General features: G+C 38.4%; 1 protein-coding gene across 3 annotated transcripts in view; it reads right to left on the bottom strand.

Moving 5' to 3' along the window:
• Nucleotides 1-18,019, bottom strand: part of col7a1l (collagen type VII alpha 1-like) — a 112,079-nt gene that overhangs the window by 92,704 nt on the left and 1,356 nt on the right. For all 3 annotated transcript variants that reach the window (XM_058417613.1, XM_058417611.1, XM_058417612.1), the window contains exons 2-11: nucleotides 16,728-16,824; nucleotides 15,215-15,450; nucleotides 6,915-7,095; nucleotides 5,297-5,456; nucleotides 3,999-4,092; nucleotides 3,022-3,195; nucleotides 2,693-2,856; nucleotides 2,096-2,225; nucleotides 483-599; nucleotides 184-339 (exon numbers count right to left, since the gene is read on the bottom strand). In XM_058417613.1, the coding sequence (XP_058273596.1) occupies nucleotides 184-339; nucleotides 483-599; nucleotides 2,096-2,225; nucleotides 2,693-2,856; nucleotides 3,022-3,195; nucleotides 3,999-4,092; nucleotides 5,297-5,456; nucleotides 6,915-7,095; nucleotides 15,215-15,293 (1,255 nt within the window). In that variant the 5' untranslated portion in view covers nucleotides 15,294-15,450; nucleotides 16,728-16,824. The remainder of the gene's footprint in view (nucleotides 1-183; nucleotides 340-482; nucleotides 600-2,095; nucleotides 2,226-2,692; nucleotides 2,857-3,021; nucleotides 3,196-3,998; nucleotides 4,093-5,296; nucleotides 5,457-6,914; nucleotides 7,096-15,214; nucleotides 15,451-16,727; nucleotides 16,825-18,019) is intronic.

Raw genomic sequence — 18,019 nt, 5'->3', positions numbered from 1 at the left:
TTAGATCGGAAATCGATTAAGAGAACTGACTTAAGATGTTACATTGGTGTAATATACATTTATAAAGGTATAAATTATTCAGACATGAATGAACGTATTTAATAAAAGATTGTAAGGCTGGGTTAGAAGAGGTTATCAGATAACATATACAGGCAGAAATCTGAGACGAAAAATAATTCATACATGTTCTCCCGATGACAGACACAGTCTCACTCGGTCCTTCGGGGTAAATGGCGTAGATGCTAGCTGTGTACGTCTTATCCTCCTCCAAGCTATCAATCACGTGAGAGGAGGCATCGCCCTGCAGCATCTGCTCATAGATCATCCCAGGTCTGTCGGCTGGGATAATAAAAGAGAAGAGTTTATGTTTGGACCTGAATTTATTAAGACGTATAATAATTGCATGTTATCGACATTCTCAAATGTAAAAGCGGAGACTGAGAACAATGTAAAATCGTTCTGCAAATGCTTCTGCTGCTCACATCTCGGGATGAAGATTTTGTAGGTGTCCACCTGGCCGGGTGGAGACGTCCAGGCCAAGCGTAAAGAGAACAGCCCTTCCTCGGTCACACGGAAGTTTGCCACTGATGGTACAGGAACTGTAAAAAGCAGGTGGAACATGTGATTCATATAGTAGAACAAACTGTACATCAAATCAAGCTATAAGATACTGCAGCACTTTCAAATTCCTTAATCTGATTAAAGATTCAGAAGGTGTTGATTCATTTCTGACGGCTTCAGATCACAGATTTATGTTAATGTGCTTGTTCAATTCTTTAATATTATTGTTTCTGTAGTAACAGCTGGTTCATGGAGATCTGTACGGCAGACGAGCTACATAATCCAAAGCTGCTAATGAACAGATTTTAAAAGAATTAGTTGTATTTAAAGAAATACATATGTACAAAGATCAGGCAGCACATTCTGAGCACTGAGAGGTGAAGTGAATAAGACTGATTATCTCATCATCATGGACCCTGTTAGTGGGTGGGATTATGGCCAAATTGGCTAGACCACTGGATCAGAGCATCTCCAAAACTGCAGCTCTTGTGGGGTGTTCCCGGTCTGCAGTGGTCAGTATCTATCAAAAGTGCTCCATGGAAGGAACAGTGGTGAACTGGTGACAGGGTCATGGGCGGTCAAGGCTCATTGATGCCCGTGATCCGATCCAACAGACGAGCTACTGTTGCTCAAATTGCTGAAGAAGTTAAAGCTGGTTCTGATTGAAAGGGGTCAGAATACACAGTGCATGATGGGTCAGGACTGTTTTGGCAGCAAAGGAGGGACCAACACAATATTAGACAGGTGGTCATAATGTTATGCCTTATCGGTGTATATAGTTTTTGATATGATGGAGTTTTCTGTGAGGAGATGTTTATTTATGGAATGAGTTGCCAATGTCGGAGCTTTGTAACACTGGAGTTTATGCTAGCAGTTTCTCAGTAATGTTATCAATGTTAACTAACTTGATTTACACTAAGTGTAACTATAAATGGTTAAAAAGCACACTGTATAGTAAGAATTGGAAAGCTGCTTTGGTGTAAGGGGATAAAACACTTCAGGACATGTTGTTTAAGTAAAGGAATCAACCTCAAAGTGGTAATTATGTCTCATGTCACCTACCCTTGATAATTTTCCTATAAGAGCACATACAAGAGTGTTGTCTGATATATTGCTTGTGCATTACTGAAAGCTGTATTTTTGGCTTTCATATAGTAACCATACAGCAGAAACTAGAGCAATCAAATATACCATATATACCAAATATACCTTATACCATAGCTTCCCTAACAGTTTACAGCCATATAGAGAAATATTATAATATCATATAAGTAATTTATTTATTTATTGGTGCATTATAGATTTTTATTCCTGTACATTGTCTATAGTAGATTGGAAATATTCTGCATCATATTAAAAGCACATTTCTATTCATTTTTTTATTTTTATTTTTACATTATTTATTCTTATAGGTCAAGTTACTCATCTTTCGACTAAATTTTGATTCAGTTAACTAGACTTCACATATAATTCTAACAAGCTTAATAAACAACTGCTTTATGTGATTTTGTGATCTGCAGTTATGAATACTTACTCGTCTCTGCGTTTATGGTGGAAGATTCTCCGATAAGTCCGGGGTAGATGGCGTAGATGGTGAGGGAGTACTCGGTCTTCGGGGTTAACCCTGTTACTTTGGTATTTCCCACATCTCCCTTCAAATCAATCTGAGATACAGGGATGAGGTTTAGGATGCAGTCTCCTGTGGTTCCTACTCTTTAGTTAAGTCATACTAGAAAATTAAGGATCTGAACTGATCTGTTCATAAATAAGATTCCTGTCGGTTTAAAAGGAAATCTGATTGTAAATCAGTATCATAGATATACCAGGGCGGCAAATAATAACTTCATGTTTTACACAATAATGCATTTCCTGCATTATTTTTAAAAACAAAGCATCCTACAAACTACCTCCTTCTGTATCTACTTATGTAACTTTTAAATGGACATTAATTATTTATCTTATACTGCTATCATGCTGCTGTAACACTGTAACTTCATACAGGATTAATAAAACTTTATCTTATCTTAATTTCAAACCTAGCTGAAATCCTCACAGGTGAGACAGGTGAGCGTGTATCTGTAGCATGTTGTGTGTGTGAGTGTGTGTGGCTCTGCTGGCATGCAGCTCTCACCTGTCGTGGTTTTATTGGGAGCAGATGGCCCTTCGGGGACACGGGAGCGATCAGCAGCCTGTAACCTGTCACGTCTCCAGTGGCCTGACTCCATGAGAGCTGCAGAGAGTTGTAGCTCACCTCGCTGACCTGCAGGTCCCTGGGGCCGACCACCTTCTCAGTCACTATCACACAGAGAAAGAGTGATTGGAGAGATAAAGAGAAAGACAGGCAGTGAGAGAAGGAAAGATGCAAGTCAACAGATGGCGCAAGATTCGTTTCTACTCGAGTGAATCCAAATTCAGGCTGTGTCTGCTCTCGTGTGAGGGTGTTCGTGTTGTGTCTCTCACCCGGATGTGTGTGTTTAACAGGTCTAGGCGGTTCGGAGGCGGTGAAACACACTCTGCGAGAGATTTTGGGCAGCAGGTTCTCCAGGTAGGACGAATCAGGGCTGAGCATCAGGTGCTCCTCATGAGGCTTGCTCACTATTCTCTTCAGCTCCTCTGGATCAGCATTCCTCACACCTGAGTAACACACACACACACACACACACTCATTTGTTGCTATTTCCTAGATTATGAAACAATTATGGATTCTTTATGTTATTTTGTGTATGTAATACATTTAAGACATCTAATATATGTCCTAGAAATGGCATTATTTCCAAAAAGCTCTTAAATTACACTTTAATGTGTTAAGTGAACTATGTAGGTACTATAACCAGGTGCTATTTACCCCTTATAACCCTTATAGTACCGCATACAATGCATAAAGTGTTCTTCTCTCTATATGATCTTCATCTATCAAATAAATCTCTTTTCTGATCTATTTCTATCCTGTTCTTCTGAAAATCCTTTTTATTCTGATATGCAAATGACCATGGAGATTGTATGAATACGCAAATTAGCGTTTAACGTCACACAGCAACTTCTCATGACTTTTTAGTTACTTTCTGTGGTAAAGAGTTTGCAACGCTGTGTGGATGTGTGGTGTAGTGGTGTAGGTGTACGGAGCCAAGCTGATTTATTCAGGCCTCTCCGGGGCAGACTGATTAGAGAGTCTGAGTGTCAGAACATCAGAGGGGAAAAGGACACACGCCTGATGAGAAATCTCTGCAATTAGCCGGCCACTCTCTAATGAGCTGTAATTATTTCTACGCTCTGGGCATTGAGATTGGGCCAAGTGGTAAAGAGTCAAGAAGCTGACCGACGCAAGCTGAATCAACACCTTCTTGTTTGCTGATACACAGTATACTGATGGATATATTTAATGACTAATCCCCATGTTAACCAGAACAGGAAGGAGTGGAGTAGAAGATGCTGCTTACCTACTGCGAAAAGAGAGATGCCACTCTCCACTATCGCTTTAACCGCTCCGTCGATCACGTCATCCGATCTGCCGTTTGTAATGAGCACTGCGATCTGAAATCAGACAGGAACATGTTGTACTGCAGATTTGTTTTATTTTCTTGTTCACTCTAAACAGCAGAACTTGAATATTTACAGAATAATTGGGAATTTAGCTGATAATCAAAATTTATATCTACTTATTTGTTAATGTTAATTACAGCACATTAATGAGTTCTCAATTCTGATTGGTCAAAAGGCATCAATTTGGTTTTAATAACAAAAAAACAGCGATTTATATTAGCGTGCTTACTCTAATATGTACATAATGTGTGTAATTGTTGACCTGGTGAAGATTTCTTTAAGGAGATGTTTATTAAACATTTTGTGGAAGGAGTCTCCAGTGTAAGCGCTTTGCAACAGACTGAGGTAAAGCTCTATCTTCAAGTTTATGTATAAATAGCTGCTATAATGTAAGTGATAACAGGAACTGAACTAACAAGTTTTTGGATGTTCCAAAGCATTAAATGTAACTATAAACAGATAAATATAGCAAGAGCTGGCAGATTGTTACGGTATAAAAGGAATAAAACATAACACCACACTGCCCTGTTGATTATTTTCCTATAACAACACACCCTGAGGTGTTTAGTCTTTACCCAACTCAGTTGATAATAAGGTTATTTAAGGGAAATTTAATATAAAGCTCTAACATCTTATGTGCATTTTCTAGATCTTCCAATTAAATCCATAACAAGCTCCAACATGTCAGCTCTGCCTCAGACAGAAACGATTATTTGCCATTATGAAAGCACGACTGCTTTTTTATTATGTTCACCTGAAGCTGAGGGTCGAGTTCATCAAAATTCACCAAACAGCATTATGCCTTGGCGAGAGCGCACACGTGTGTGTGAGACGATTTTAAATAAAAGCCGATATCTCTGCAGTTAATTACTGCAAACCTCTCCTTTGCCTGCTGCCTCATTTGCACATCAGGTGCTCGTCTCTGCAGGACCAGAGGCTGTACACCGTCTGAAAACCTAATGAAGTTCTCCTTTCCTTGCAGTGGTGTCCTAACATTACAGCTAGCATATTAATAAAAAACCAAAAGTTCTGAGGGGTGTGTGACTTGAAAAAGCGATCAAATATGAGATGTCTTCTTTGTTAAGGTTAAAAGAGCTTACTCTGCTTAATCTGTTCTGTCTCTTAATAATACACAGTACAACATCCATGGAAGTTGGTCAGTTAAATACAAATAGAAATGCATCTATTATCACACCTTTGGAGTGTTTTCTCGGACAATTGACGGGCTAAAGACGGATTCCACAAGGAACTCCAGGGCCACGCCCGTGCGACTGCCTCCTCCTTCATACGGCAGCTCCTCCACCGCGTTTAAGATCTCCTCCAGGGTGGAGTAGTCCGTCAGAGCAACCCGCATCCTGACAACAGAAAGGAACCAACACACTTTCTCTTTAATATTATATACTAAACATAATCCGGTATACACTAACACTGACCAAACAAACATGTAATTAGTGTTCAGTCGGAAACACACCCTTTTATGGTATAAAATTTACGGATATACGCAGAGGATGAATAAGGATTTTGGATTAAGGAAGGGGCCAACAATAAATTCAGTGTAGGAGCTGCTAGTGTAGGCCACGCCCATTTTGGGTTTAGATACAGATACAGATAAACATAGTCGTATTATGTTATGCCTCATTACCTTGTTTATCCAATACGCCTTCCTATCAGCTACATACAAATCTGTGGCTTGTATTTATACAGCCGGTGGCTAATGTGTGCTTCTAGTGTTCGGTAGGGTGAAAACCATTCTACTGAATCATTCTATAGGGAACTGTGTTGGTTTGTCAGTTTGAGAAGCCAAATCCCAAACTAAGAAAAAATAACACATTTTCTTTCATTATAATAATAAATGTTTACACACTATCCTAGTGTACACCTTGCCTATTATACTACTGTACACCTCCTGTCTGTTTTCCTTTCCTTTTCAGCCCCTCAGAAAGCTTTTTACCAATTCCTAACCCATTTTCCTTATTAAAGCCAGAGAAGACGATTTCAAAGTGGCTGACTGTGGGATTTTTCTCCCCCAAACAACTAAGAAAGGCCTTGGAGGTATCATAATTTCTGAACATTCTTGGGCTGAGCTTTGAATGCAAGAAAAAAAAAAATCAGTTGCTCCAATGGAATATCAAAAACCTCATTGGATCATGTAATGGTATAAGAGTTTATCAGGATAAAAGAGGCATCGGAATGATATAACCTTCAACGGCCAGTGGAAATAAAAGTGTTTAACAATTCCCAGTTCCTAAAAGTAGAAGGCTTTATTAATCACATACGACATATACGATAGAGGGAAATTCTTTTGTACCTCAGCTAATTAGGAAGTTGGGGTCACAGCATAGGGTCAACCTTTAGAGCAGAGAGGGTAAAGGGTCTTGATCAAGGGTCTAACAGTGGCAGCCTGGCAGTACCCCTGAGCCTTTATCACTAAGCCTGTGGAATATTGGCCATTTTGGGGGGTCAATGCAAATTAATATCAGTGGGTTCAGTCCCAAGTGATGGCCTATAAAAAGGTGTGTCATTACCGAGGTGTCACACATGAAACACCTCATGATGGGTAAAAGCAAAGAGCCAAGAGGACCAAGAGCCAAGGACCACTTCAAAAACACTATTTCACATTATTACACATAACTTAATTAATAGACATTTATAGTTTTATTTCTTTGCATGCCATTAAAACATGATGTTTCATGTCAATAGAACCTTTAGAAATATATTTACTGAGAAAAATGGTGACTTGTTCAATACTTATTTCACACACTGTACATTATACCTGCTAATCCATGTAGAGGAATGTGAGAGAGTGAGTATACCTTGGAACGTCTGCATATAAAGTGACTCCGAAGCGGACACCTTCCGATCCGATCACGCCGCTCTGGAAGGATCGGATAATTTCAGCGATGAACTCTTTAATCTGGCTGAAGCTAGAAGGACCCACGGACCACGACTCGTCCACCAAGAACACGATGTCTGCGGGCAAGGCTGTGCGGCACTCTGAGAGGGAACAAACACAGCCACGTGTCGATAAATTCATTTCAGAAAGATATGAAGTCAAGTCAGTTTTACTGCCATCCTGTTTACACAGAGATAAACAAAATGATGAAAAAGAGTGCCTTTGGGTCCACAGTGAAAGAGACACAACAAACCACAGCTTAGTAACACAAAAGACAGAAGGACATAAAAGACAAAATTCTGTATTATAAAAGTATTATAGAGTGTTATAATAAATATCTATGTCATAATACTGATGTTATTTTGTCTAAATGACTGTATTAGTTGCACCTGGTTTGTGTTTGCAAATTATTCATAGGTTAATTCCAGCAATATGGAAATAAGGAAATTGTGGTATTTTTCAATCTTACCACTAGATGGCAGTATGGCCTCAGAAAATTACCTGCCTCCTAATTAGAATTTTGGCTTTCACATTTTTAAGCACCTTTGATTCCAACCGCCCCAAAAAAGCTTAGGGAAATGCTTCATATTCTGTAGTCATCAGAGAGGTTTTAAAAAGCTCTTCTATCCAAGCTGTGTCGTTAAATGTGTAGTTTCTAGACCCATAAGGAGAGGAAAATAGAGGAGGTGAAGATGAGAGGAAAAAGGAGCAGAAGAAGAAGAAGAAGAAGAAGAAGAAGAGGAAAAAGAAAGAGAAGGAGGAGAAGGAGAAGGATGAAAGGAACAGGGAAAAGGTGGAGTAGAAGAGAAAGAAGGAGAAAGAGGAGGAGAAGAAAAAGGAGGAGGCAGAGGAGGAGGAGATGAAGAAGGAGGAAGAGGAGGAGAGGAAGAAGGAGGAGGAGGAAGAGTAGGAGGAGAGGAAAAAGGAGAAGGAGGAAAAAAACAGAGAGAAGGTGGAAAAGGAGGAGATGAGGAAGAAAGAGAAAAAGGAGGAGTGGAAAAAGGAAGAGGAAGAGTAGGCAGAGAGGGAAAAGGAGGAGGAGGAATGGAACGGGGAGAAGGTGGAGCAGGAGGAGATGAGAAAGAAGGAGAAAGAGGAGAGGAAAAAGGAAGAGGAAGAGTAGGTGGAGAGGGAAAATGGAGGAGGAGGAAAGGAACAGGGGCGAAGGTGGAGCAGGAGGAGATGAAGTAGGAGAAAAAAAGAGGAGAGGAAAAAGGAGAAGGAGGAAAGGAACAGGGAGAAGGTGGTGGAGGAGGATGAGGTGGAGGAGGAGGAGGAGGAGAGGAAGAAGGAGAAGGTCTCTTAACAATAGTCACATTAAATAATCCACTGAAAAGTCGGACACTGTGAAAAATAATATAATGCAATAAACCTTGCTTGTTTTGTCTGTTTACGTGTTTGCTTATATTTCTGGCCCAGAAATAGACTTCACCAAAAAGCAGAGAGGTTACTGCCTTCAATCCTTAAAAATATAAAGAAACACACAAGATGTTTTATTACATGGTGCTGGTTTATAAGGCTATAGAACGGTACAGGCACTAGAGGGCTCTAAAATTACAAACTGCTTATTTAGTATGCAATTTAATTAACACTCAAGGCCAAAGGAATTCTACTGATTTATAGAAATCACACACAGTTGCACCCTGATCAAGTGCAAAGACCTTTAGGAAGACTGACTAAAATCCTAGAAGGGTTTATTTAAGGATTTCACCAGCTCATGTTAAGATCAGCAGCAGGATGTGATGTAAAATCCTAAGACACATGATAAAGTGCCCTAGGACAACAAGTGACAGTTTTTAATCATCTTTTGCACTTATGTTTAGCTATAACAATATTAAAATGCTAATTGTTGTTCTTAAGAGGTTATTATAGAACAATGATCAATAATGTTCATTTACACTTAGTGTAATGAAGGCACACAGTGTTCTGTTTAAAGCCTTATTTCCAGCTGTAAGCACAGTGGATAGAATATAATGTGTGACTGTTAAAGGGTCTGGACAGCTTGCCGTTTACTGCGGCACAAATTACTTCCAAGACTTACAGCAGAAATTTTAAACACAAATGTAATTAAGACAAAAAAGTTCAAAAACTCCTGTGGAAAAATTACCTGCTTTGTTACAAAGTGCTCACACTGGAGACTCCCATCTAATCACACTATCAATGATTAGACACTTTTTTGGGGGATTGCCCCTTCCTGTTCCAACATGACTGCACACCAGTGCACAAAGCAAGGTCCATAAAGACATGGATGAGTGAGTTTGGTGTGGAGGAACTTGACTGGCCTGCACAGAGTCCTGACCTCAACCTGATAGAACACCTTTGGGGTGAATTAGAGTGGAGACTGTGAGATAGACCTTCTCCTCCAACATCAGTGCCTGACCTCACAAATGCACTTCTAGTGGAATGGTCAAAAATTCCCATAAACACACTCCTAAACCTTGTGGAAAGTCTTCCCAGAAGAGTTGAAGCTGTTATAGCTGCAAAGGGCGGGACAACTCCATATTACATTCATGTGCATGTAAAGGCAGACGTCCCAGTTTTGACCTGTCTCTGCTCTAATTCATCCCAAAGGTGTTCTATCAGGTTGAGGTCAGGACTCTGTGAAGTTCCTCCACACCAAACTCACTCATCCATGTCTTTATGGACCTTGCTTTGGTCACTGGTGTGCAGTCATGTTGGAACAGGAAGGGGTCATCCCCAAACTGTTCCCACAAAGTTGGTAGCATGAAATTGTCCAAAATGTCTTGGTATGAAGCTGAAGCATTAAGGGCACTAAGGGGCCGAGCCCAACCCCTGAAAAACAACACCTGAATTCAGTGATTTGGAGGGGTGTCCCAAAACTTTCTGGCAATATAGTGTATGTAATACTCTGTGTGAGTTGTTACCATAGTAACAAGAACAATTGAGAAAAAGGGCATTAATACAAACCTATTATTTTCAGCTACACTATTATTGTTTTTGAGAATTAATAAACCTTCTGACCAACCAGAATCGAGACTTCAGTAGCGACACTACAAACCAGAAAGTTATTCCACTTATTCCACAGATCCTGAAGAAACCACACCCACTTTATATCACGCCGCCTAACAGCATGTAGCCTAAGCAGCTAGCTAGCTCACAATTTTGTTTCACAACAGTGTTTCCGGGAAAAATCATCCTCCTTACCTCCTTTTCATTTTCATCTCACCATCTTTTATATTTTAAGGTAAAATTTCTATTCCTGAAAAGAATAGTTCGCCACGTCTGCTGATGATGTCACTAAGTCTACTGTAGTAACAGATTTCAACTAGGAAGTGGAATTTTATGTGGCGAAAACAGAAAAGAGGACTGAAATCTTCCCGTGTGATTATTTTAAATATAAGAACTCTTGAAACGCTGCCGGCCAATCAAGTTAGTGGACTGGAAGTAAGTGTTGTATAATATGTTAATGAATGATTTTAATGGTTTATAGATTGAATGTTGTTGAATATACGAAAGACCAATTAGTCCCTGGTATGTAATAAACTTCATTCTTCACCAGTCTCTCTCTCTCTCTCTCTCTCTCTCTCGCTCTGTCTCTCTCGCTCTCTCTCCACTTTCCTCACTCAAAACTTCTCTGTCCTGAAGATATTGCTAGAGAAACCTTCACAGTTACAAAGAAAAAGGACATGAAATTGTACGGCCTGTTACTATAGAAACAACAACATCTTTGAATAAGTGCATTAATATTAACCTGTGGTTCATGTTACAGCCAGAAGTCCTGCAAAATAATGTTCCCTATCTGACCAATCAGATTTGAGAATTCAAAACAACCATAGTATAAACGGTTTTACATCTCAGTGTTGAAAAAAATATGTGAAAAATTCCAGTAAGAGATTATAAAGAAGAGAGGCAGAAATGAAAGAGTTTGTAGTTCGCAGCCCTAGAAGAAGAGTTATATATTTACAGTGCTGCTACACTTGCTTCTTCTCCCATAGCACAAATCCTCATCTCCATTTCCTTCGAAAGGTACGGTACATTAAACACACGATTGTCTATCTTTCCGGAGGAGGCACGGCGGCACATCTATTCTCAACTTTAGCATTTAGATTAAGTGTGCGTTTCTCAAAAAATACATTACGCCTCAGTCTCGGTTAACTGCTGGTGTAATATCTATACTTTTAGATGTATGTTTGGAGAAGTTACAGGAGTGTGTGACTAATGTATGCGTGCTGAATGTGAGGAGCTGGTGACATGCGCGTAATGCTGCAGGCCGCGTTATAGATTCAGACAGGTCCAGCCAGAGGCCGAGTTAAGAACAGACGAAGTGGAAAATCAGTTCAAGCAGACAGATGTTATCTGTCTCTGACTGTCTGAGCATGCAGGTGAAAAGCAGATGCACCAGGAGGATTATGAATCCAGAATCTTTCTCCTTCTTCTTCACCGATAAATCTAGCCACATATCCTTACGTCCTTCCTTTCTACCTGCATCCATCAACACGAGACCGAAACATAAATAATCCAAACAGAAAGAAAGAAATCCAAAAGAAACCTAAATCGACCTTGTGTCTCTCCAGGGATTGGCACTGAGGGTGATGGTAATATAATACAGAGGTGACAGGTGAAGGCAGACTTTTCATCCAACAAAGCACAGCTCACACTTGCGGTATATGAGCTGCCAGTGTTGAGGAGAAGTCACTGTGACGTGTACAGCTTGGTGTGGGGATTACTGACGTTTAATTAACTCACATAGCGCCTTCGGGAAAGATTAAATTTGATTAAAATCGTTCAGGCTATCAGTAGAAGTTCAGTCCACGGCTGTGTGACGTGTAGTTCGACGTATCTGATATTATGGTTTGATTTAACAGTATAGAGAAAAATGTCATTTTTTTGTCCTTGCAAGAGCTCTTCTAACAAAAACAGCAAAAAAAAAATGGCGAAAGGTGGCTAACACTGGAGACTTCCAAAAATGTTAAAAAGGTCCATAATGCACGTTTACTATAGAAGTCCCAGGGGTACATTGTTACGATAGAAACATACATTGATCAGGCATAAAATTATGACCACCTGCCTAATATTGTGTTGGTCTCCCTTTTACTGCCAAAACAGCCCTGACCCGTCCTGCACTGTGTATTCTGACACCTTTCTATCAGAACCAGCTTTAACTTCTTCAGCAGTTTGAGCAACAGTAGCTCGTCTGTTGGATCGGATCACACGGGCCAGCCTTCGCTCCCCACGTGCATCAATGAGCCTTGACCGTCCATGACCCTGTCACGGGTTCACCACTGTTCCTTCCTTGGAGCACTTTTGATAGATACTGACCACTGCAGACCGGGAACACCCCACAAGAGCTGCAGTTTTGGAGATGCTCTGATCCAGTGGTCTAGCCATCACAATTTGGCCCTTCGTCAAACTCGCTCAAATCCTTACGCTTGTCCATTTTTCCTGCTTCTAACACCAACTTTGAGGACAAAATGTTCACCTGCTGCCTCTAATATATCCCACCCACTAACAGGTGCCATGATGAGGAGATACTCAGTCTTATTCACTTCACCTCAAACTGCTCATAATGTTATGGCTGATCGGTGTAAGCTGTCTATAGAAATCTTTATAAACCATGTTTTTTCTCCATACGTATGTATAGTCAAACTGTACATCTAATATTTACTACAGAAACTCCATCATTATCACTTTCATCATGATGCAGTAAAAATATTGTTCTTATCCTCGTCTGTCTACATCAACACCGCAGAGTATAAATTTATTGAGTATATAAATTATTCATGGAGGAATTCCTTTACAGCTACGGCACCATTAATAATCTGTTACATAATGGCATAATAATGATAAAACTGGATTGGTGGAAAGGTTTGGAAAACTTTCATCCTGGGTTGAGTTGTTTTGCTAGCTGTATTTAGTTAGCTGACATTTATAGAGTGAATAATGATTGTTCAGTGGTAAACATACTTGATAGTCAGATAACAGTGGAAATGTTGTGTTAAGCTAACGACCAATGTGGAGGCATGAAAAGCTGCAAAATGTTGATGTTCAACCCAAAGAACTTCAATCATTTCTGCTCACTGTGGTTTTTGGTTTCCTTGAATGCACTGTAGTTTTAATATAAATCTAAAGCAGCAGAAATCTAGAAAATGCCTATTTCCAGCAACCAGAATAGGGTCAATGCTAGCACACACTTCCTCAGAGACACGTGAAGCCACGCAACTGCATGTTTCTAAGTGTTGCTCATGCTACATCACAGGTTGCCTGAACCCTCGGTGGAAAACGCTATCTGCCCTCTTCTGCATACACAGACATCTATGATCACTTTGATTGCCAGGTGACAAACACTGGCATGACCAATTTTGCTCTCTGAGCTGTGGCATCAGTGGAAATCAAATATTTGACCTTAAAACAAAGTCCTTAAACAAAATAAGAGAAAATAATAATAACAAAAACAAGTACAAAAAATATAAGAAATAAGCTAAATAAAAGGACAAGAACTAAGTCAAAAATACAGGCAAAAAAAAATAAATAAATAAAATTATATATATATATATAGTAAAAAAGGAAAGAAATGAACAAAAAATAAACAAAAATAAAATATAAATTTGATTAACAGGTGAGAAATACAGGCATGGCCAATTTTGCTCTCTTAGCATCACCAAAAATCTAATATTCGCTGTGACAGAGAGAGTGCTTAAACAAAATAAGAGTAAAAAAAAAAACAAGTAAAAAATATAAGAAAATAAGCTAAATAAAAGGACAAGAAATAAGTCAAAAATAGAGGAAAATACAAGAAATGTTAAACAAAAAAGGCAACAAAAACTACAAGAAATAGTTAAACAAAAAGAAAACAAAAAAGTAAAATAGAAAAACTAGAAAAAGGTTGACAAAAAAGAAAGAAGTAGTAAAAAAAATGATGAAAAAAAGGAAAAAAATAATAAAAAAGCAAAATAGAAGAAAAAGGCAGACAAAAATAAAACAGGTGAGAAACACTGATATGGCCAATTTTGCTCTCTTAGCTGTGGCATCACCAGAAATCTAATATCCGTTGTGACAGAAAGAGTGCTTTACACCGCTCGGGCGTCCTGGCACATTCTTTTCACATACCTGTCAGTCATGGTATACATTCCGAATCCTGCATATAGAGTAGGATGTGTAAAATGACTGCACTTTAGGGCATGGATAAGCGTTAGTAATCTCACCTCATACCTTCTGTAATAAAGTCTACACACACACACACACACACAAACACACAGCATGCACTATGAGGTGAAAACTTCAAAGCGTTCGTAGGCGCTTTATAGACACGGTGTGAACTTTCTCCTACATATTCTGCTTCGTCAGAAAGACAGGACGAAGCAGGAAGCATGGTTGTCTGTGATTTACAGCAGAAGAGGAATTTGGTTAGATGTATCAGACCCATAAAAGTCCAGACGACATGCAGATGTTCATGTAAAACAGTGTAAAAGTCATGAGGACTTCACTCCAGTGCTACAGTATCTACCTGTAGAGCTCAGGTGGCACACTGTATGTATACACCAATCAGCCAAAACATTCTGTGCAGTGAGAGGTGAAGTGAATAAGACTGATGATCTCCTCATCATGGCACCTGTTAGTGGGTGGGATATATTAGAGGCAGCAAGTGAACATTTTGTCCTCAAAGTTGATGTTAGAAGCAGGAAAAATGGACAAGTGTAAGGATTTGAGCGAGTTTGACGAAGGGCCAAATTGTGATGGCTAGACCACTGGATCAGAGCATCTCCAAAACTGCAGCTCTTGTGGGGTGTTCCCGGTCTGCAGTGGTCAGTATCTATCAAAAGTGGTCCAAGGAAGGAACAGTGGTGAACCGGTGACAGGGTCATTGATTGGCAAGGCTCATTGATGCACGTGGGGAGCGAAGGCTGGACCGTGCGATCCGATCTAACAGACAAGCTACTGTTGCTCAGATTGCTGAAGAAGTTAATGCTGGTTCTGATAGAAAGGTGTCAGAATACACAGTGCAGGACGGGTCAGGGCTGTTTTGGCAGAAAAAAGGGGGAGCAACACAATATTAGGCAGGTGGTCATAATGTTATGCCTGATTGGTGAATATGGATTGTTTTTATTAAAGAAAGACTTCACATTCCATCCACATAAGCTGGTGATGTAGAAACGGCTTATTCAAAAGCGTACGTGTCGTCTGTTAGTCCTTATCTGTTAAATAAATTCAGTGCATTGAGTAAACACAGAGAAGCTCATGAGCTAAGAATCAGCCTCGTACCTTCAGCTTGTGCAGACACACTCCGACAGGAGAGAGAAAGAGACAAGATCAAGATCCACAAATACGAATAATCCATCATCTCTCTCTCTCTCTCTCTCTCTCTCTCTCTCTGTCTTCTCCTCTATCAGTCGCTCCTCTTGCGTCTCTTCGCTATCTAATCTCTCCTCCGGCAGGCCCGATCTTCTGCACTGATGCTCAGCTTCGCTTTATTCAGCTGTGACTTTTCCTCCTTTTATCTGACAGAGAGGTGAAAAGAAGAGAGCAGAAACAGAAAGAAAAAGAGAGGAAGAGAGAGAGAAAAAAGAGATGATCATTATCAGGGTTATATGTTTATTCAATCACACTATAACCTGCGATTTTTACACACTCCGATTTAATATGTGTGATACTTATTACTGCGGGTGAGGCATCGAAGTACTGGAGTAAGGGAAAAAAACAAGAAAGATTTAAAAAAAAAAAAAAATTAACAATGGAAGGAGAGGGAAAAAGACATATAAAAGACAAAAAGACAAAAAAAACTAGTAAAGAATTTAAGAAAATAAGCTAAATAGAAGGACAAGAAAAAAATTAAAATACAGGAAAAATTAACATTAACAAAAATTAAGGAAGGTTAAACAAAAAAGACAAGAAAATGTTAGACAAAAAAGACTAGAAAAAGAATGAAAGGTAAAAAAGAAAACAAAATAAAAAATATGAAAATATTAACAGAAAATACTGGGGGAAAAAAGCTTTTCAAAAGACAAGAAATAAAATCAACAAAAATATAAGAAAAAGATAAACAAAAAGACAGAAAAGTAAAAAAAAGAAAAAAGAAAAAAAAATACTAGAAACACTAAAAAAAAACACAAGAAAAGGAAAACAAAAAATATAAAGGTAATAAAAAGGTAAAGAAAATTTGTTGTGTGTTTTATTCATGAGGTTTTTTTTTCAGTAACATGTCATTCTGTGTCATTTTGTCTTCTATCTCAACTTCACACATAGTGGATAGGAACGACTGCTGCTATAACGTAAGTGAGAACAGGAACTAATGCGCTTCTTAATGTAACTATAAACATACACAAGCGTATAATGTGTCATTATTTGTCAAATTGTCAATTTGGTTGTTGTCAAAGTGATATAAGTTATTCCAAGTGATATAATAAAGAATAAAGAAGTGAAGGATGTGCTGTTATAGGAAAATAATTTCTCATAATCCTGTTGTTGATTATTTTTCTATATCAGCATGTGTAAGGGTTTTATTACAACATAAGAAACATAAACATGAGCAAGTTTTTAATTCCTTTAAATGCCAGTGTGTGAATCAGTAATACAGCTTTGTAGCTACTAAATAAGTAAAAGGAATAGACTAAAGAAACAAACTAGAAAAACTGTATATCTGTTAATCCCAGAGTCAGTGTGTTCGCCCCAGCAGCGTTTTCCAGGCTTCCCATCTCCCATTCATTGATTTACAGAGCGCTGATGCTATCCCAAGTTGCCATGACAGTTTAGCAACAGAGAAGTGAGGCACACATACCAGTAAAAGTCAGTCCTGTTCCTGCATGTAAGGCCACATGTTCTCATCCAGCTGGCTCCATTCCAGGATTAACAACTCACTTTGCATTCACCGATACCTAAAGCAGAAGATAAACGATATACATCAGCCTCGTGTCTGAGTTATTTGGGCTCGAACATGCCTTTTTTCAGGATCCGATCCTAAAGTAGCAGTGTTACTCCACAGGCGTGGCTGTGATCTGCGCTTAAGGGATAGAAACGGCTTTGTAATGTCTGTCCGATGCTGAAAAAAGTGCCCACGGTTTGACCCACGGTGTGCAGTGGCTCGGTGGATACAGGGTTTCTTCAGATCTTCCCCCAGTCTCTAAATGTCAGCTGGTTCTACATAACAGTATTTCTCTACTTTATAAAGGATTATCCCTCTAGGTGTGAAATTGGTTGTCACACTCAGACATAGACTCAAATGTGCAGAAGCATGAATTTTACACTAGCATGTGCTACACACACACACACACACACGCGCACACACACAGCGTGTCTCGAGATAAGCTTGCTATTATTAAATGCATTAAAAAAAATTGTTCATTGAAATGTGCACAATGTGTGCCCACACACATACTGCCAAAAAGACAAGGACAAATTAAAAAAGACAAGAAAAGTATAATAAAAAAAAAAAGACTAAATAAAAGGCAAGAGAAAGCACATGAAGAAAAAAAAATAGGTAAACAAAAGGATTTTACAAAAAAAGTATTTGTTTTTCTAAACAAATACAAAAAAAGATAATAAAAAAACAAGAATTTTTTTTAAGCAAAGACAGAAAAAGGTTTTTAAAAAAATCTGACAAAAAAGAAAAAAGGTAAACAAAAAGAAAATGGTCAAAATATACAAGGAAAAAAAACAAGAATAAAATTAAAAGACAAAAAATTTAAAATATTTTAAAAAAAATAAAAAAAAGGTAAATAAAAAGGACAAGACAAAAATATTAAAAAAATAAAAAATAAAATGTTTTTAAAAAGGTAAATGAAAAAAAGACATGAAAAATTTTTAAAAAGACAAAAAATACAATAAAGGTAAATAAAAAAAAGTTTTTTATAAAAAGATACAAAGAAATCTGAGAAAAAAAAAGGGAAAAAAATCAAATGATACAAGAAATAAGTGTAAGAAAATTACAAAAAAAAACAGGTAAACAAAAAAATTTAGAAAAAAATAAGTAAATAAATAAAAAATAAATAAATAAATAAATAAATAAATAAATAAATAAGAATAAGTACAAGAAAATAAGACAAACAAGACAAGATAAAAAAAATCAAGATA

This window comes from Hemibagrus wyckioides, linkage group LG19 (assembly GCF_019097595.1).
Source record: "Hemibagrus wyckioides isolate EC202008001 linkage group LG19, SWU_Hwy_1.0, whole genome shotgun sequence".
In the NCBI taxonomy this organism is placed as follows: Eukaryota; Metazoa; Chordata; class Actinopteri; order Siluriformes; family Bagridae; genus Hemibagrus; species Hemibagrus wyckioides.
The sequence above is the reverse complement of the archived record's forward strand: the minus strand, read 5'-3'. Positions and strand labels throughout refer to the sequence as shown.